The 21,628-nt window shown below is 40.6% G+C and overlaps 1 protein-coding gene across 1 annotated transcript; it reads left to right on the top strand.

Moving 5' to 3' along the window:
- Positions 1-4,519: 4,519 nt before the first annotated feature.
- On the top strand, positions 4,520-16,463 carry LOC101936604 (uncharacterized). Its single transcript, XM_065582441.1, has 3 exons — positions 4,520-4,559; positions 6,806-7,009; positions 10,415-16,463. The coding sequence occupies exons 1-3, from the start codon at positions 4,520-4,522 to the stop codon at positions 15,994-15,996; spliced, it is 5,826 nt and encodes a 1,941-aa protein (XP_065438513.1). The 3' UTR covers positions 15,997-16,463.
- Positions 16,464-21,628: the final 5,165 nt, after the last annotated feature.

Here is a 21,628-nt window from a genome sequence, read left to right as displayed (position 1 = left end):
TGCCTTTCCCCAAATATTTCCCAAGTCCTTAACCTCCCCTTTCCTGGGCACTTTTGAGACTAATTGTCCCCCCCGCAAGTCCTTACACCCCTTTTCCTGGGTAGACTTGAGAGTGTTCCCTCACCAATTCCTGGTGAACACAGAGCCAAAACCCTTGGATCTTAAAACAATGAAAAATCAATCAGGTTCTTAAAAGAAGACTTTTAATTAAAGAAAAAAAGTGAAAGGAATACCTCTGTGAGATAAGAAAACAAGATAATCTCACAGACAACAGATTCAAAACACAGAGGAATTCCCTCTGGGCAAAACTTTAAAGTTACACAGAAACCCAGTTTGATTCTCCCTCTGTTTTGCAAAAGAAATTACAAATAGAAATAAAAGTAATTTAATGCATTCCTTCTCTAATTACTCACTATCCTGTTAGGAGTGAGATGGTTCCTTCTCCCCGTCCGGCAAAAGCACACACTGAACAGACAAAGACTCCCTCCCCCTCCCTCTTTGAAACTATCTTGTCCCCTTATTGGTCCTTCTCTCAATTCTCTCAGGTCTACCCAGGAAAAGGGGTGTAAGGACTTGGGAAATTTTGGGGGAAAGGCAGAGTTCCAAGTGACTACCCCTAAATATTTAAAACACTTGGTGGTGGCAGCTACTGTAACCTAAGCTGGTAAATAAGCTGCGGGGGGGGGGGGGGGGGAGTCGTTCATGCAGGTCCCCACATCTGTACCCTAAAGTTCAGAGTGAATGGTGACACAACAAACAAAAGTGGCCAGAGCGAACAGTGAGCAGCTGAAGAAATGAGCAAGGTGCCTTCTTGCCTCCTGACCTGGGAGGTGAACTCATGTGAAAGCATCTCTGAACTCTGAGTCTCCACTGACCAAGGACAACACCGGTGAGTGTTAATGAGGCTGTTAAGAATGCTGGAGACACAACATAGTTCATGCGAAGAAACATGGCTGTGGCATCATACTTTCTATTTAAGCAAGAGATACCACACACTACAAACTGGAGGACAATGTTAAGTGCATTGTCACTTGTTCATCCTGAAGTTGAACACTGGTTCTGAACAAGACCAGCAAATGCTCACTATCTTTCTGCAAGAAACTCAACTGACTGGCTAGAAGCATGTTGTGCAACAGTGAAAGACTCAACAGTTGAAAAAGCGAAGAACTCTCTCAACACATTCAAAAAATTTGCATACATGGCTGATGAATGCACCGATGCAAATGGGCATCAAGTATTAAGTCATTGTGTATGTTATCTTGATGTCAGTGTTAGGCCAATAGATGCATTTCTAGATGTTCAAGTTATAGAAGACACATCAGCTGCATCTGTGACAACCCACATCTTAGAAGAGTTAAATGCTTGTCAAATGGACCAAACAGATGGCTGCTTGTGCATTTGATGGAGCTGCAAACTTCTCTGGAAGACATGGTAAAGTACAAGCTTTGCTCAGAGAAAAGTGTAACCCTAATCTCTCCTATACACACTGCAGAGGCCATCTACTCCAACTAGCGCTAGTTTGAGCTGCAGACTCTTCAAAAGACATTAAAAAAGCTATACATGTAATGTCTTCATTATGTTCTTTTTTCAGCAAGAGTCCAAAAAGACTAAATATCTTGGAAAATATAGAAGATACACTGGGACTGAAGTTCAAATTAGTCCAACCTGGGAAAATCCTCTGGCTTTCTCATGAGTGATCCTTGGCTGTTGTCTTAAAATTACTCCAGTCGTTATTACTGGCATTGGAAAGTATCTACAAAGATGGAATGGATCTAAGTAGTGAGGCTGGTGGATTACTTTTGCTACTACATTCAGAGAAGTCTATTGCCATTCTCTCTCTTGTAAGTCTACCGTTGAAACCACTTGGGTCATTAAACAATGCCATCCAGGCATCTGCTACAACAGTAGTAGATCTTTGTCCAGCAATAGAAGCTACATTTGGATCAATCAGAGAACTGTCCATTGAAAAAGTACTGGAAGAAGCAAAGACTTCAGTTCAGAAGTTGACTAATGAAGGTATTTATATTGAATCCTTAAGTGAAGAGGACAAGAAGTGTTTGTTAAGACAACTGAAAAAGTACACAGACTTGATTCTTAAAAATCTACAACAGCGATTTCTAGATTCTACTCAACCTCTACGTAACCTTTACAGATCCCTGTCCTATAAAACACCGACAGTTGAGTGGAGTGAGGTATTACCAGCAATGGGCTGCCATGTGCTCAGGACAGAATAGAGAATTTGTAGACAGTGTGGAATATCAGATGATGAATGAATGAAGATTTGACTTCAACTTCTTTTTTATCATCACTAGTGGCTCAACCCGATCTTTATGCTATGTTTCCTGGGATGAAAGAAGTAGGAATTCATCTCTTCCTACTCCCAGTCACAACAGATACAGTTGAGCATTCTTTTTCATCATTGATTAGAATTTTGTGTTCTGAAAGAAGTCGCCTTCTGCCTGATCACGTGAATGAACTAATGAGCATATCAACTGAAGAATGGAAGTTCCGGACACACGAGAAGCCACCAAAGATGAATGCATTGCATTCAAGAAGTTCATTAACAGAGTTGTGTGCAAAATTATAACAAGAAACTAAAAAGGAAGATTTAGTGCTTCATAGAAGGCTTGAGTAGCCAACTGTTAATTTGTGTGATGATTTTAAAACATGAGTTAAATCTAGTAAAATGGTCATGAAACATTTTTCAGTTTTTACTATGGTGCCATACAGCTCACCTTCACCCTCGTGGTCTCACCCCTCATTGACCCTCACCCCCCCACCCATAAATTCCACCCCCCCCCTAATTTCAATTCCTGGGGAAAACACTGATCAAGCACCTGTTTTCATAGAAACATACGAAGCAGGGTAACCTAGAGTATGACAGGTGAAACCGACCTCTGAAAAGGACAAACTCTACATTACAATGAAAGATGACAGGCCAAACTTGCAACAATTTTACATGTGTGTAAACTCCACTGCTTTAATGAAGTTACAGTTAAGTTAACACAACAGTGGCCGGGATTACATAAACTATTATGCCAGAAGTCTGTTAGTTTGTGCACACTGATAAATATTGAATTGTGACCAGTTTATATCTTGTACCTGTCATAGCAGACGTGACTATCTCTGATGCCCTTAATGGTTTGGAAAAACTTCCCAATGTATCTCAAAATGGAGAAAAAATTAGGATTTTGTATGGGTTGTTTTGTTTTTTTGTAAAACACGCAGAATTTGAGGAAACACAGAAGCACCATTCATCTGCAAATCTTTAATTTCCTTATAACTTGGGAATTTTCATTTGCTTATCATTAGTAACTTTATTTTTAAAGACAATGTAACATTTTACTTTTATAAGGTAGATATATGAGAGTTTCAATTTCAGTATGTGCTGTTAAAATATTTAATCTGTTTATAATTTTTTTTTCATGCAACAGGTGAAGGAATCGACAATTTCTGGCAAGTACTGGTGGAGGGCAGAAACTGTACTGTAGAAATAACTCCAGAAAGATTCAATACAAGAGAATGGTATGATCCAGATGATAACAAACCAGGAAAAATATGCACGACACAAGCTGCACTTATTGATGAGTAAGCCTGTTTCTGTGTTCCAAAATCATTAGCCACATTTTCTTGAATTATATGTTAAAGCTTAATCCTGTTCCCACTGAAGTGAATAGCTTTGGCTTCAATGGAGCCATCACAGTTTACACCATCTGAGAATCTGCCCCTTTGCTCATAAGCAGAGCTGGTCGAAATGTAGAATTTCCATTCCACAGGAAATGTCAACATTTCAAAATATCTGAAATTTCAAATGTTTTTGATTTGGAAAAATCAGCCTGTTTTCATTTGCTTTTTTCTAAACAAAACAAGGCAGTTGGCTGCCCCTGATTCTGTGGGGCACATTGGGAATACTCTTCCTGGATTCCATCAGAACTTTATCGATATCAAACTGTGAAACCTTTTTGATTTTGACAAATCAGCAAATTCTGATGAGAAAAGTATCATTGACATTTTTCTAACCAGCTCTACTGTAAAACCTAACAATGATATATTATTTGTCTGGGGTAGTGGTACAGTATAACTTTAAAAAATACTTTTAATATCTTTTTTTCTTCCATTCTTTATTTCACTTCTTTATATAGTTGTGTTTTAAGAACTCCTTTGGCTATTTGGTAGCTATACTCTTGTGAAGATAAAATATTTTTGGAGGTGGTACTTTGCGTAGGGAGAAGAACAAAATTTGTACTTTTACCAGCATGCTGTTTTTTAATTGAGATTTTTTTGGGGGAAATATACAGACGTTTGGCTTATTATGTAATAATAACTGAATATACAAAAAATCTCTGCAGTGTATGCTGTGTATATATATCATATCATTTCCTGGTTTATATTTTTTAGATTTAACACATTTGACAACAAGCTGTTTGGAATTAATGATGTGGAAGCTGAGCGCATGGATCCTCAACAAAAGTTACTCCTGGAATGCACGTACAGAGCCCTGGAGGATGCAGGAGTCGCGATGGAAAATATCAGTGGCAGCAAAACAGGGGTTTTTGTTGGTAAGCTAGCAGCCTAATGGTGAACTATTTAATAAATTTAGCATCTTGGAAAACAGTACACATTTCCATATACTATAGAAAGTTATCTAAATTTATCTAATGATAGAAAATCTAAAACTACCATACTATGAACAATGCTGCATACTGCTGTTATAAACAGCTCATGTTATCTAAATAGTTCATGATATTGTTCATTGCTACATAAATGATACTCTAAGGCAGTGGTTTTCAAACTGCGGGTTGTCGCCCAGTACTAGATCATGGAATGTAAGGTACTGGGTCACGGTGGCTCTGGTCAGCACTGCCGAACGGGCCATTAAAAGTCCCATTGACAGTGCTGCCCGGCTAAGGCAGGCTAGTCCCTACCTGTTCTGACACTGCCCTGTGCCCTGGAAGCGGCCAGCAGCAGGTCCAGCTCCTTGGCAGGGGGGCCACAGGGCTCCGCGTGCTGACCCCGCCCCAAGCACTGGCTCCCCACTCCATTGGGAGGGCAGTGCCTGTGAGCGAGAGCCACGTGGAGTCCTTGCGCGCCTCCGCCTAGGAGCCAGACCTGCTGCTGGCTTCTTCCAGGGTGCAGCACAGTCCGTGGTGCCAGGACAGGCAGGAAGCCTGCCTCTGCATCCCTGCTGCGCCGCTGACCAGGAACCGCCTGAGGTAAGCCCCTGCCCCAATCCCCTGCCCCAGCCCTGAGTACCCCCCAAAGACCCTTCCTGCACCCCAAACTCTCATTCCTGGCCCCACCCTGCAGCCTTCACCCCCGCACCCTAACCTTCTGCCCCAGCTCTGAGCCTCTCCCGCACCCCAAACCCCTCACCCCAGCTCCATTGGGTCACGGGCATCAACAATTTTCTTCAACTGGGTCACCAGAAAAAAAGTTTGAAAACCACTGCTCTAAGGTCAAGTCTACACTAGGGAGCTTACAGTAGCGCAGCTGTACTGATGCAGCTGCACTGCTGTAAGATCTCTACTGTAGCCACTTTAAGCCGACAAGAAAGAACTCTCCTGTCGACATAATTAAACCACCCCCATGAGCGGTGGTAGCTATGCTGGTGGGAGAGCTTCGCGCCCACACTGGCACTTATATTGTTGTAACTTATGTTGCTCAGGGGCTGAATATTCACACCCCTGAGCAACATAAATTTTGCTGACATAAGTGGTAGTGTAGACATAGCCTAGGTCTAAATCACAAACAGAACTGCCTGGCTAAGGAGGTGGGTGGACACTGTGGTCTCCGGATGGAGGTAGCAGTGTGACTGCTTCCCTTACACTCCTGACAACTCTGGGAGCCTTTGTGCCTACAGCTCCTGGTGCTCCAGCTGGACTGGTCCAGCTCCTCCCTCCTCCCACTGCAGGGCTGCATGGCCACAGGATCAGTAACACCCCTCCTTTCCCCTCATCTACCTGCTCACACGGAATCATAGAATCATAGAATATTAGGGTTGGAAGAGACCTCAGGAAGTCATCTAGTCCAGCCCCCTGCTCAAAGCAGAACCAACCCTAACTAAATCATCCCAGCCAGGGCTTTGTCAAGATAGGCCTTAAAAACCTCTAAGGATGGAGATTCCACTCCTCCCTAGGTAACCCATTTCAGTCCAGGGAGTCTATTGGAAGTGCAGCTCCTGCTCTTGCCTCACCAAACCCAATGTCTCATAAGCCGGCTAAGCCCTGCATGGCCACATGGGATGGTTCTTATACGATCTCCCTGCCCTGCCCAGCTGCATAGGGCTGTGTCAATATCGAGCACAAAGGCCGGGGCTACACAAGGAAGTTGCGCTGGTTTCACTAAAGGTCTGATTTTTAAAACCCAGTCAGTTAAACCAGAGCAAAAGGCTCTGTGGACTTTCTTATTTCCCTTTAAACCAGGCTCATTTTGGTTTAGTTTAAGTTCATTAGGAATCCCTTAAGTTAAATCAAAATAGGGGTTTGTCCCAGTGTCACTGATTTAGTTTAGAATCACACCTTTAGTTAGACCAGTGCAACTTTCTCTTGCAGACGAGGCCTTCATGTCATTTAATAGCTTCAGACAGATTTCAAGTCTCAAATATATAGATCAGGAGTGAAATCCTGGGCTCACTGAAGTCAATGGGAGTTTTACCATTGACTTCAATACAGCCAGGATTTCACCTTAGGTGCTGACATAAGGCAGCACAGGATAAAATTAGGAGAGCAAAGAACACCACTAGGTTTAGATTTGATCCCCTGTTTTAATCTCTTGCTAACATGAAACATGTCTGTTATTTTTACAGGTCTTATGAACAGAGATTATGAGATCATATCAAGCAGAGCAGTAACTGAAATAAATCATTACGATGGGACTGGGGCAGCAATGAGCATAGCTGCTAACAGGATTTCATACACTTTTAATCTGACTGGACCATCACTTTCCATCGATACTGCATGCTCATCGTTTCTTTTTGCTTTGCATTACGGCTCGCAAGCAGTTAAACAAGGTACTGGGACTAAAAGTAAATAAGCAAATAAATTAGGATTGCTACAGCAATTAAACTGCTAAGGTATATATGTGCAGTACTAGAATTTGACTAATATCACAGCTGGTAAGGACTAAAAGCATTTGCATTTTACCATTACCAAAGTGAACAAAATGAAACGTTTGCACTCTCAGTTCCTGTGACAGGCAACAGCAATTGCCAGTCACTCTCACTGATTATCAGCAGCCATGAAAGATTTGAGTATGACATTCTGCGGTGCAATCCAGACCAATGAGGGGTTGTGTCACCTCCTGCCCTGTAATCTGGGATGCCTCACAATGCTTTGCTGCTGCAGCACCCAACCTGGGCCCCTCACAAACAGAAAAATAGCATGCAGGTCATACCCTTTGTGTCTATGTATAGCTGCAACTTGCCAGCACTCTCTAGTCACACTCTGACTTCCACCAGCCTTATTTACCACATACAGGAGGACTCCACCACACTCCCAGTCCTGGATTTCCCTCAAAAAATGTTTGTTCTGCACTGCCCAGACCTCTCTTGATAGTCCAGATATATTAGGTCTTTTGCCTTCTAAGGGGATCATTATACAGCAATTTGCCACCTTAAATGGAGTTACCCAAACCATTCACAACACTAGATTAGTTTTGATTAAATAATAAAATAAGTATATTTAATTACAAAGGGAGAGATTTTAAGTGAGTACAAGTATAAGGCATTAAAATTAGAAGTAGTTACAAAAGAAATAGAGATAAAACAAGTATCAGAGGGGTAGCCGTGTTAGTCTGAATCTGTAAAAAGCAACAGAGGGTCCTGTGGCACCTTTAAGACTAACAGAAGTATTGGGAGCATAAGCTTTCATGGGTAAGAACCTCACTTCTTCAGATGCAAGTAATGGAAATCTCCAGAGGCAGGTATGAATCAGTATGGAGATAACAAGGTTAGTTCAATCAGGGAGGGTGAGGTGCTCTGCTAGCAGTTGAGGTGTGAACACCAAGGGAGGAGAAACTGCTTCTGTAGTTGGATAGCCATTCACAGTCTATATTTAATCCTGATCTGATGGTGTCAAATTTGCAAATGAACTGGAGCTCAGCAGTTTCTCTTTGGAGTCTGGTCCTGAAGTTTTTTTGCTGTAAGATGGCTACCTTTACATCTGCTAATGTGTGGCCAGGGAGGTTGAAGTGTTCTCCTACAGGTTTTTGTATATTGCCATTCCTGATATCTGACTTGTGTCCATTTATCCTCTTGCGTAGTGACTGTCCAGTTTGGCCAATGTACATAGCAGAGGGGCATTGCTGGCATATGATGGCATATATAACATTGGTGGAGGTGCAGGTGAATGAGCCGGTGATGTTGTAGCTGATCTGGTTAGGTCCTGTGATGGTGTTGCTGGTGTAGATATGTGGGCAGAGTTGGCTTCGAGGTTTGTTGCATGGGTTGGTTCCTGAGTTAGAGTTGTTATGGTGCGGTGCGTGGTCGCTGGTGAGAATATGCTTAAGGTTGGCGTGTTGTCTGTGGGTGAGGACTGGCCTGCCTCCCAAGGTCTGTGAAAGTGAGGGATCATTGTCCAGGATGGGTTGTAGATCACTGATGATGCGTTGGAGAGGTTTAAGCTGAGGACTGTAGGTGATGGCCAGTGGAGTTCTGTTGGTTTCTTTTTTGGGCCTGTCTTGTAGCAGGAGGCTTCTGGGTACACGTCTGGCTCTGTTGATTTGTTTCTTTATTTCACTAGACTTGATTCAAGATAAAGTCCCTTACCACATAATTCCAGTGATATCACTGACCAAATTCTCAGACCACGGTCTGCCCCAAAGTCTGTTTCTTTTGTCTTCTTAGGTGAAGGAGAGAGAGAGATGGATAGGGAGGGATAACTTGGGATGTTTATAGTTCAGTCACCCTTTGAAATGCATTTTCCTGAGGTTTCCCCTTCTAGACAAAGTTCATTCTTGATGTGAGGAAGGAAACAAGGAGTCTCATTGTGAAAGACATTTCATGCTATTGTTTGATATAATGCAGATTTCATTCTCTGCCTCTTACTGTCTCAAGGATCTAGTTTACTACTTATCTGTAAAGTGAGGTAAACACACATTCCTGTGTTTAAGATAGACCTACTTGACCAGTTCTGCCTAATTGGGGCTATGTGGGCTTGAACATGTGCCACAACCAATATTCTTGGGGAATTCATAAATTTACATATAATGTTGCTATCTAAATTTCACCATGATATTATTGACTCATGAATTATGAGTTTTCAAATGATACCTCACAGGGTATATTTTGCACAAAGATTATTACAATCAGTTTGGGGGGAGGGATAGCTCAGTGGTTTGAGCATTGGCCTACTAAACGCAGGGTTGTGAGTTCAATTCTTGAGGAGGCCACTTAGGGATCTGGGGCAAAATCAGTACTTGTCCTACTAGTGAAGGCAGGGGGCTAGACTCAATGACCTTTCAAGGTCCCTTCCAGTTCCAGGAGATAGGACATCTCCATTTAAAAAAAAAAAATAGTATGTAGGGTGTGAACTTAGGGGTGCATTTAGTCAAAACAAGCTTTCCATTTTTAGGAACTTGTGAAATTGTTAGTATTTGCCATTCTGCCCTATCACACTATCATGATTCATGGAGGGTTGGGTGGTTTTTTACTTTTATTTTTTTAGATGAAGAATATTTACTACCTCAGTGACGTCTACTAATATTCTGCTGTCTGCTCAGGCCAATTCCAAACACTGAGAATTTTACCATCTGTTGGGTTTCAGAACCTGAAAGTTTGAATATGTCTAAGAACTTTCAGTGGGTCAATTCTGTTTTTATAATCTCTCCATAAATTCTTTCATTTTATCAGCAATGAGTAATGCCATCAATTCATTATATTACTACAGTGTATTAATGTAAATCGGTAGAGATGTACAGAAGATGGAAAACAGTCACAAATTTATTTTACTACAGGAGATTGTGAAGCGGCTCTGTGTGGAGGAGTGAACTGCATTATAGATCCTCGCACCTTCGTATCTCTGAGTAAAGCAAAAATGATTTCTCCTGAGGGGATGAGTATGCCCTTTTCTAAAAAGGCAAATGGTTATGGAAGGGGAGAAGGCTGCGGTGTTCTTTTACTTAAGCCACTAAAAAAGGTAGGTTCATTTTCATAGAACTTCCAAAAATAAGATTTTCAGATAACCAGGAGTGTGCAATTCCCATTCTAATATGTCTTCTTATGGGAGGAGAGATTCACAGCTCTAGATGCAACTCTTCTACTGTGAGGTTAATATCCAGGGCTAAAATATGTAGGTACTTGTCTTTGTGTAAGAAAAAAGGGTACATTGAACAGTTAAACAAGTGTTCTGTCTGCTTTTGCTTTTGTGGTCTTCCTTGTATGGTAAAAATCCCAAATGATACAATACATTAATTCCTTTTCTGAAACAGGCACTAGAAGATCACAACAGAATATGGGGAGTTATAAACATCAGTGCAGTAAATCAGAATGGCAGATCCGTGACTCCAATCACAAGACCATCTCAGGCAGCACAGGAAAAGTTACTACGGAGCATTTATCTGACTCATGTTGACCCATCAGTTGTGCAGTATGTTGAAGCACATGGCACAGGAACTCCTGCTGGAGATCCTACAGAAGCAGAGAGTCTAGGTAGCATCATTGGTAATAACAGATCTCCTAAAATGCCTGATCTAAAGATTGGTTCTGTTAAAGGGAACATTGGCCATGCTGAATCAGCAGCTGGGGCAGCTGGGTTAATTAAAGTTCTTTTAATGATGCACCATGAAACGATTGTTCCATCTTTGCATTACAGAGAGGATATTAGTAGCATAAATACAAAGAAATTAAATCTATCAATTCCAACAACAGTAGAGAAATGGGAAGAGTCGAGAGAATTTGGAAGAGTAGCTGGTGTCAACTGTTTTGGATTTGGGGGAACCAATGCCCATGTTGTTGTCAGACAGTTTAAGCAATCACAGGTTCTTCCCTCTTTTAAACGACCGATTGAATTATTTGTACTCTCTGCGGCTTCAAGCAAATCCCTCAACTTGACATTGGAAGACACAGCTGAGCAGTTAAACATAAGCAACTCAATAACTCTCCCAAATCTGGCCTATACCTCTGCCTGTAGAAGAAGCCATGTAAATTATAAGTACAGAAAAGCATTTGTTACAAACTCTCTTCAACATTTACAGCAACAAGTTGCATTAGCAGCTAAAACAGAAACAACTCCGTCAAAGATGACTCCACAACTAGTTTTTGTGTTCTGTGCTAATGGAGTAAATTTCAAAGGGATCTGCAAGACATTATTGAGTTCAGAGCCAGTATTCAGAGACAAATGTAAAGAAATAGAAATGTTATTTCAGCAATATGTACCCATCAGCCTCCTGGGATTAACTGAAAGTGAATGTGAGGATTTCTCCAGGCCAGAAATTGCCCAGCCGTTGCTTTTTACTCTCCAGGTTGCCTTAACTTCTCTTCTGAAACACTGGGGAATTAAGCCCGTAACTGCTGTTGGCCATTCAGTTGGAGAAGTTGCTGCCGCCCATTGTGGAGGGTTTCTTTCCCTTGAAGATGCCGTCAAAGTAATTTATCACAGGAGTAGGTTACAGGCGAAGGTTACTGGAGGCAGAATGTTGGTAGTTGGTAACGTCCCTGTTCAAGAAGTATCAGAAGCCCTTGTCCCGTATTCTGGGAAGGTGTGCATTGCAGCTTTTAACAGCCCTTCTTCCTGTACCTTGTCTGGAGATGCAGACTCTGTGAGTGCCCTTCAGAAAGAACTAGCTCAACTGTTCAACAAGAGAGACATATTTCTTCGTGTTTTACATGTCCCAGCTGCATACCACAGCCACATGATGGATCCAATAGTAAAGGAGATGATGGAGCATTTACAATATTTGGAAAAACAGACGCCGGAAATTGAAGTGATTTCAACACTGACTGGGAAGGCTGCTTCCGCAGATGATTTCACTACAGGCAAGTTCTGGGCCCGACATGCTCGAGATCCTGTAGCTTTCACACAGGCCATAGTGACTTCAGCTAAAGAAAAGGACAATGTTGTGTTTGTTGAAATAGGCCCAGAAAGAGCATTACACAGGTATATAATGGAAACGCTAGGCAAACAAACTAGAGTTTTGTCCTCCTTGCAAACTGATAAAGAATATCAGACTCTTCTTAGTCTTGCAGGGAATCTGTTTGAACTGGGATATAATCCTGACTGGCATCACTTTTATGAAGGGTATCAGGGTATTCCAGCAGCCTTTCCAAGGTACCAGTTTGATCGTAAGAAGCTAATGACCTATTTGGACATCCATCAACAAGCAAATCGAAGAGCTGTAAATTCAAATCATCCTTTGATTTACAGTTTGAACAACGACAACTCTGAATTCAACTGCCCAGTGTCCCAGGCATTAATACCTTATTTATATGAGCACAAGAACAATGGTGTTGCTTTAATTCCAGGTGCATTTTTTGCAGAGCTTGGTTTGGCATCTGTGATGAGTAGCTTGAGGCCAAAAGTGCCTTTAAGTACTTGTCAGATTAGTATCTATTTTTTGGCACCATGTGTTTTAAACCAAAATTACCATGTTTTAAAAATAGAATTGGCATCACAAAAAACTGTGACAGATTTCAAAATACTGTCATCCTCAGTTGCAGTTTATGCATCAGGACAAATTACAAAGAAGTCTGAAGCTGCAGTGGAAGAAAACAGCATCTCCTTTCAAGACATCTTTCAACGGTGTAAATCAGTAGTTACAGCAGATAAGGTTTATGAAACACTGTCTCAGGTTGGATTTCAATATGGTTCCATGTTCAGACAGTTAAGGGATGTATTTTACTGTGAAGAGCTAAAGGAAGCTATAACCAGCATAAAGGTGAACAGAGAGACAAGAGAAGAGATGTCTGACTATTGTATCCATCCAGTGCTGTTAGACTGTTTTCTACAGATGACCGCTGTTATGATGAAAATAACTTTCCAAACCAGAGCAGGCTTTCCTTCTGGCATAGGCAGCCTTGTAGTTTGCAGACCTTTGGAGGAGGAAATGATGATATATTTGAAAACAAGCAAATCAACTGGGAACTACTTAGAGGTTTGTGGATGCTTTACAGATAAACATGGCTCTGTTTTGGCAGAACTGAAACGTGTTGGGATCACTTTTATGAAGCCAACATCCCCCAGAGACAATGACTTGCTCTTTGAAAATAAGTGGAAAGAAATATTTCCTGCTCAGACCATTGGACGTTTAGGGGAAGCACCCAGAGTCATTGTGTTTGCTGACAGACTTGGAATAGCTCAGCAGCTCAAAAGATACTTACACAATGAGTCAAGATATGTTATGTATGAAGATTGGGAGACATTGCTGGAAGCCAAGAGTTCAGAAATGACTGCACAACATGAAATGAAAAGGGAGCTTGAAGACTACCAGGATGTTTTGTTCATGTGGGGAATTCAGAAGTTAAACGACGAGTTTCCAAGCAAAGTGGTGGCACATTTAGCTAAGTGTTGTGAGGCTTATCGCCAAATTATTGTGGCATTAAGAGAGAGAAAATCCAGTTGTTCAGTTAGAATAATCACCTACAGAACAACAGATAAAAATGTAGATCATCTTAACCCTGGGTTTGCTTTGTGTGGCATGACAAGAACCTGCATAGTTGAAGTTTCAGAAATCACATTTCAGATGATTGACATCAGTTCTTCGAGTACACTGGACATCTCAGCCTTAGCAGAGATTATTGTAAAGTATGAAGGACAGGATCATCCAGAAATTTGGATTAATCAAGGAAGAATTTACACTTCGGAAATCAGACGCACACCATTTAAAGATGCAGATTATAATCAACCTTCAAAGTCTCTTCACAACTCAGAGACATTCACTTTATACACTACAGATCCTTACCAAGTGAAAGATTTATCTGCTGAAATAGCCAATAATACCATTACTCAGCTTGAAAATCACAGTGTTGAAGTTCAAATGGATAAAGTATGCATCCATTCAGAAGACTATTTTCCTGTTAGCGTTTCAAGCTGTAACTTTGGGAATACATTGTATTGGAATTCATATACAACAGACAAACATAAGCTTTTAGCTCTGGACTTCAGTGGCACAGTAACTGCAGTAGGCAGTGAAGTGAAAAAAATTAAGGTGGGAGATCAAGTTGTTTCATGTTATCCAGTTGTTGCATCATCAAGAGTCACGGTTCCAGGGACAGTTTGTTTCAACATCAAGAAGTTTCCATGCTTTAGAAATGTACCTTGTGTGTCATACTTTATGGTAGCATGGGAAATTATAAATCGAACATTACCAAAGATGAAACACAGTGGGACTTTAGGTATTATTTCTACTGAACCAGAGTCAATTTTGTGCAAAGTGCTCACTCTGACAGCACAGGAAATGGGCTGGGGAACAGTACTTGCAAAACCTACGTCTGATCAGTGGCAACGTGTAAATCAGTGCAATGCCCTTGTTTATCTGCCTCCAGTAGATGGAATGTCTAAGGAAGTTCTAGTCCGTCTTTCCCATCTCCGAGACCTTGTGATAGTACATGGTAATCAACAGTCTGAATGTTTTCGATACCTAATTGGAAGTGATCAAGAAAATATCCGTGTTCATGTACTGAAACTTATCAGTGTCTTTCAGAAAGCAGCTCTGAAACAATCCCTAAGGGCTGTCCACGGATGGATCAAATCAATGCAAATGAAACAATTAAAAAACCTATCATATTCTGTTTTTCAGCAGACTGAGAACTTTGAAAGTACAAACAGTGCAGCGACCTCCTATTTCACCTGCAAATCTATCCCACTGGCTGTGCTGAAAGGGGATGTGGCGGCCAACAGGATTTCAGACATACCAGTATATGAAGCACAGAAGAAAATGTTTAAGCAGAATGCAGTTTACATAGTGGCAGGGGGACTCACTGGGCTTGGATTTGAAACTGTGAAATTTATAGCCCAGAATGGAGGGGGCTGTATTGCAATACTTTCAAGGAGCAATCCAAGCAGTGAGAAGCAAGAAGAAATCAAGGCTTTGCAAAATCAGTGTGAAGGGAGCAGAATAGTCAGTTTGCAGTGTAATGTTATTTCTAGCTCTCAGGTTGAGAAAGCTCTGAGTTCAATTGACAGAATCTTTCCAAAGAGCCCAATCAAAGGTGTATTCCATAGTGCTGTGGTTTTGCATGATGGACGTCTTGAAGCTCTGAACTTATCTCACTTTGAGAAAGTGTTAAGTCCCAAAGTTGCAGGGGTAATAAATCTCCACCGGGCTACCAGAGGGCAGGAACTTGACTATTTTGTATGTTACTCCTCTGTGACTTCATTTCTTGGAAATTCAACACAAGCAAACTATGCTGCTGCTAATTCTTTCCTGGATATTTTCTGCCACTACAGGAGGAATTGTGGACTTTCAGGACAATCCATTAATTGGGGTGCCTTGAATCTTGGATTATTGCTAAATCAAAATCATATTCAAAATATTTTGGAATCCAAAGGCATAGATATTCTGCAGGTACATGAAATTTATGAATATCTTAAAAAAAGTTTAATTCTGAATAATCCTCAGCAAGCTGTAGTAAAATTAAATTTTGGAACTCTAAGCAATCATGTTCTTTCTCGAATAGCATCACTCAAAAGTCGCTTCTATACACTAATTTCAGAAGAACTGGGCAGTAAGCTTCACCTATCTGAACAAGGAACACCTCAGAATTTATCTCCAGTCAATTCTGAAGATTATATCACCTCACTGGTGAGTCATCTCAGTAGTACAAATGTGAGTGATTTTACAATGAACACATCACTTGCATCACTGGGCATGGACTCTATGTTAGCCATGACGCTACAGAATCGTATTTTTCATGAAAGAAGGGTGGAAATCCCCCTTGTGAAACTACTTGATCCTCACACAACTATGTCAAATTTAGTACTATTTTTAGAGGAAAGTTCTAATGAAAGTGGGATACTTGAGAAAACAACTCATGTAGCAGAAAATATCTATTATGGAAACTGATGATTTCATGTAGCAATTTGGTAACTTTGAAGTTACTTGGACCCTAGTGATATTTTGAAAAGAATCATTATAGGTTTTGGGTAGAGTAAAGCTTTCAGTGATAATAAGTTAGCTCTTTTGGCCATTAAACCATCTTAGTTTTGGTACTACACTAGCTTTGTTACTCTGTGTTTTATCGGATGTATCATACTTTGCGTATGTAGCACATTTTTTGTAAATGTGTATTACTAAAAATACAAGTAAATTAATTTAAATTTATGGAGATATTCCATCTCCTAGAACTGGAAGGGACCTTGAAAGGTCATCGAGTCCAGCCCCCTGCGTTCACTAGCAGGACCAAGTACTGATTTTTGCCCTAGATCCCTAAGTGGCCTCCTCAAGGATTGAACTCACAACCCTGGGTTTAGTAGGCCAATGCTCAAACCACTGAGCTATCCCTATGTATATATTTATTTTGCAGATTTGTATATGAGATAAAATATAAGGTAAATTGTATATTTTTAAACCATTTTTGGTATTAATAAACAATTGATTTGACCATCTTAATTTATGAACACGCTAAAATAAAACACAATATTTTAGCAATTATTTTGATGGGTATTTTTTATTACTTGTTTATCACATATGTTACTTATGAATAGATATGTCTTTTTGTTCAAGTAAAGAAATGCTTTGCATGACTCTACCATGTATTGTAAATTAAAAAGTTTTCTCAAAGGCTACCCATTTACATTTTTCTTAATGTTTTATTTATAGTTTTCACATGTCCACGAAGAATGTCAAAATGAATCAGCATAAAAGCAGGCAATATAACAAGTTGATTCAAATATTATCCATTCACTACTAACGAGCAAACAAGAACAGTAGAAAAGAAAAATCTAGTAAATGTTTCCTTTTTTCTTTACCTTATGTTAATTCTTTTCTTCTCTTTCCCCCTTTTTTCTCCTTCAACATTTTAAAAAACACCTTATTTCACTCAGGTAAAAAAGGTAATACATTCTGGTCTTGTCTACACTTAAAACACTCCAGTGGCATGGCTGCACTGCTACAGCTGTGCTGCTGTAATGCTTCAGAGAAGATGCTACATACGCTGACAGGAGTGCTTCTCCCATTGGGGTAAATAATCCACCTCTCTGAGAGGCAGTGATTCAGTTGATGAGAGAATTTTCCCGTCGACCGAGTGCTGTCTATTCCAGGGGTTTGGTTGGTTTAACTTTGTCACTCAGAGGTATGGTTTTTTCATGCCCTTGAGCTATGTAGTTATACCTGTGACATACCAGGGTACAATCTAGACTAATGAGCAGCTTTGCCACCCTTGCACTGCAATCTTGGGTGCCTTACGATGCTTTGCTAAAGTAGCTCCCAATGGGATTGCTCACAGCCTATCAGCATGCAAACCACATGCTGGCTGTTTGTATGTAACTGCAGCCTTCCAACCAATTTGGGTTACACTCTGGCTCCCACCAGCCTTGGTTATACTGCAGAGTGACCTCAACTCACCTCCCACTCATAGATTTCCCCCCAGAAATGTATGTCCTGTGTAGCCCGCTCCTGGACAATACAAGTTAAATAAAGACTGTTATTTCTTTAATAGAAATAATATGCACACAGCTTGCCACTCAAAATGGAGTTTCCCAGTCACTTCAATTTAAACAGACTGGATTAGATAAAACAATATAACAAGTTTATTAACTACAAAGAGATATGTGATGCTGGCAGACCAGGTCATGTCAGAGTGCATTCAGGCCAGTTCACTTGTGTATTAGTACGGATCAAAGCAATTGTTAAATGTATACATGTATTGGGTGTTTGAGCTTCATAAAACTGATGGGCTGTTATGTACATTATTTTCTCTTATCTGTATCCTGTTATGGTGCAGCAGCAAACATTTACATTGTAAATACCCCTGTAACAAAATAACTCATCAAGCATCAAAGAAGCCTTGTGAAATGCTAAAGAAATACCCTGAAGCCATTGCCTTGTCTAACATTGAAACTGAGACAGTGGCAACAGCTTTATTCACCATTTTCAGCAGAGTAGGTTTTCCCAGAGAAATCTTGACAGACCGTGGTGCAAACTTCATGTCTGTAGTCTTAAAAAAGCTACGGGAAATAATGTGGAGTGAAGAATATAAAAGCTGCTCCCTATCACCCAGAAACTAATGAGCTTGTGGAAAGATTTAATGGAACTTTAAAAGCTCTGCTAAGAATATATATCTCCAGGTTTGAAAATGACTGGAATAGGTTACTTCCTTATCTTCTGTATGCAAACAGAAGTGTACCCCAAGAATTTACTGGCTTCCCCCCTTTGATCTCCTATATGGGAGGTAGATGAGAGGACCCCTAGATTTGAGTCAAGGCTCTTGGGAGGGCAGTACTGAGGAAACAGGACAGATAGCAGTGGAGTATGCCAATTGTTTTAAGGAGAATTTACAAGTTACGATGAATTTAGTCCAACAGAACCTTAAGAAAAGTCAGGAAACTCAGGAAGTTTGGTATGATCAGCATACTGAAGAAAGATAATTTGATATTTGTGATCTGGTGTTGGTGCTGATCCCATGAAGAAAAACAAAATGCAGCATATTGGAAGGACCTTCTGAAATGAGTGAAAGAGTAAATGAAGTCACATATGATGTAAGGAAGCCCAATGGTAGAGGATCTGTGGAAAGAATGAATAACAATATCAAGTGCTTACCATGAAAGGAGACGGCAGTGAACATAATTTGTTTGCTGATGAGGAAACATTCTCCACCCCTTTAATTGATTCAGCCAAAGAAAGGGGGTAAGAAATTCCTCTGGAAAGCGTTGAGTTTGGGGAGGGTTTTACTCCAACCCCAAAGTTGGAAATGCTGGTCCTTTTAAAGCACCATAAAGAGGTATTTTCCAACTGGCCAGGTTTAACTGACAAGATTGTACACTCCATTCAAACTACAGGGCTCTGCCCAGCTCCTAGCGAAGCATACCTGGCTAAAGGGGAAATGCAGAAGCAAATCCAGGAGGAGATAGAAAGCATGATGGAAATGGGGATAATCACGAAGTTAAAAAGACCATGGGTCTCTTCTATTGTAATGGTACCTAAAAAGGACAAAAGAATGAGATTTTGTTTGGATTACAGAAAATTAAATGCCATCACTCAGCCTGATAAGCATGCTGAATTTGAGTGTGGGGTACTGGCAAATCCCCCTAAATAGTGGAATCTGGACTATATGAATTTAAGGTTATGACTTTTGGATTAGTAAATTCTGGGGCTACTTTTCTGCAGATTGTCAATGAGGTGCTCAAGGCATTACAAACATTTGCTAGAACCTATATAGCTGACTTGGCTATTTTCAGTAGCTCCTGGCAAGACCACTTAAACTATATGAGAATTGTGTTACAAAGGCTGAGAGAAGCCAACTTCACTGTCAAGGTCTTCAAATGCAGAGATGTCCTACCTAGGACACAGGGTGGGCAGTGGGTTGATTTGCCCTGACCCTTTGAAGGTAGAAGCCATTTGGAGCAGGCCTGCCCCTCGAACCAAGAAGCAGAGTCAATTCTTTGTTAGTCTGGCCAACTATTACTGAAGGTTTGTAAAAAGGTCTAGTGGCATTGTGGCCCCCATAACAGATCTTACAAAAAAGGGGAACCCAGACTGGGTGGTATGGACAGATGTATGTGAGAAAGGCTTCCAGAACATAACAGAAGCTGCGTCTAAAGATCCAGTTTTGGCCAGCTCTGATTTCAGCAAAACATTTGTGCTGTGTACTGATGCTTCTAACATTGGGTTGGGTGCAGTACTGATGCAAGATGGCATCCTATTACCTACTTAAGCAAAAAATGGACACCCTCCCATTGGGCAAAAATATGCTGTAATCAAGAAAGAATGCCATGCCATTGTCTGGGCTGTTAAGGAACTTAAACCTTATTTATGTAATAAAAAATGTCCTGTTTTAAGAGATCATGCGCCTTTGACATGGCTGCACCGAGCCAAGGGAACCAATTATAGATTACTTTGTTGGAGTCTAGCCTTACAGGAATTTGACATGGAAATAATTCATATTACAGGAATGGAGAATGTAGTGGCTGATGCCTTATCTAGAATCGGGAACACTGAGATGTATTCAGGAACATCAGTGACAGCCAGTTTTGCATTGAGGGTGTGACGCTGGCAGACCAGGTCATGTCAGAGTGTATTCAGGTCGATTCACTTGTGTATTAGTATGGATCAAAGCGATTGTTAAATGTATAAGTGTTTTGGGTGTTTAAACTTCATAAAACTAATGGGTTGTTACGTGCATTGTTTTCTCTTATCTGTATCCTGTTATGATGCAGCAGCAAACATTTATATTGTAAATACCCCTGTTACTAAATAGCTCATCAGTCATCAAAGAAGGCTTGTGGAATGCTAATGAAGGACTGTGACACAGGGCCAGAAAGGGTTACACAACTAACAGGCTAATTGACCCAGATTCAACCTTTAGAGACATATTAGTAAATAATGATTGTGTTTTGTGTGTGTTTACATATCTCTTGTTAGAGGTTGATAATGTAACCAAATGGTTCCTGTCTGTCACTGTATTCTGTTAATTCAGAGATCAAAAGGAGATGTTAACATTTTGATGAATTGTAAATGCAGTAATATCATTGTCTTTATTTCTCTTTGAAGTTTGTAGTAAACTACCTGTAAATGGCAGGAGATGGGTAGTTGCCTTATGCTAATCAATGCAGCTAATCACCAGTAGTGCTTACGAAATAGGAGGTTTTTCTTCAAAGCCACAATGCTTCACCAAAGGATCACCCAAGAGGCTGCCAGAGAACTATAAAAAGAACTCTAGGGCCCTGATCCTGTATCTCAGATCTGCTTAAGCTTCATCAGGGGAAGTTTGAGATGAAAGACTGATGTCTCCAGCTCCAGTCTGGATCACCCTGATATTGGACATTGGACTATAACATATGGAACTAATTCTGATAGAATTTTATGCAACTCTGAAGCTCGCCATCTCTATTATGAAACTGACTTAAGAACTTTATTCATATCTGTATGTTTGATGATCTTTTAACTCTTCATATTTGACTTGGCTGTCTGGGTGGGAGCCCAAGGCTGGGTTGCTTTAAGGAAACTGTGTTTTGGATCTGGGTAACCAGTGAGGTATTGTACAAGCTGTTTGTTGCTGTCTTGGTGAATCTAAGTATTAGAACAACTACCAGTTTTGGGGATTGTCTGCCCTATTCTTTCCAGTTTGCTCCAACTGACCAGTCTCAGTGTGGCTCCCCTGGGACCTCGTCACAAGGATTTTAGCAGAAAAAGTGCTAATTCCAAAACAAATGGCAACTGTGTGTGATGACCGGAGTTCGGAGACTCAAAGTGCATTCCTCATTCACTGTCATTAAAGGAAAAGCCCATGTGGGTAGAGACACTGTCAGCATGTCTTCTGTCAGAAGACGGATTCAAAGAATTCAAGGCTTTGTGAAATCTAATTATAGACTATACCACCAGTCTGGAGTGTCTGCCCTGTTTTCTGACAGTCTGCTCTGAGGTAGCACTCACAGTTGTGAGCCATTCCAGACAGTGTGACAAATTAGACTTTAAATGAGTACAAGTAATGAGGCATAAAAGTCAGAAATGGTTACAAGAAAATAAAGATAAAATGCAA

This window comes from Chrysemys picta, chromosome 2, assembly GCF_011386835.1.
Source record: "Chrysemys picta bellii isolate R12L10 chromosome 2, ASM1138683v2, whole genome shotgun sequence".
NCBI lineage: Eukaryota > Metazoa > Chordata > Testudines > Emydidae > Chrysemys > Chrysemys picta.
Note: the sequence above shows the minus strand (reverse complement) of the source record. Positions and strands in the feature narration are given on the sequence as shown.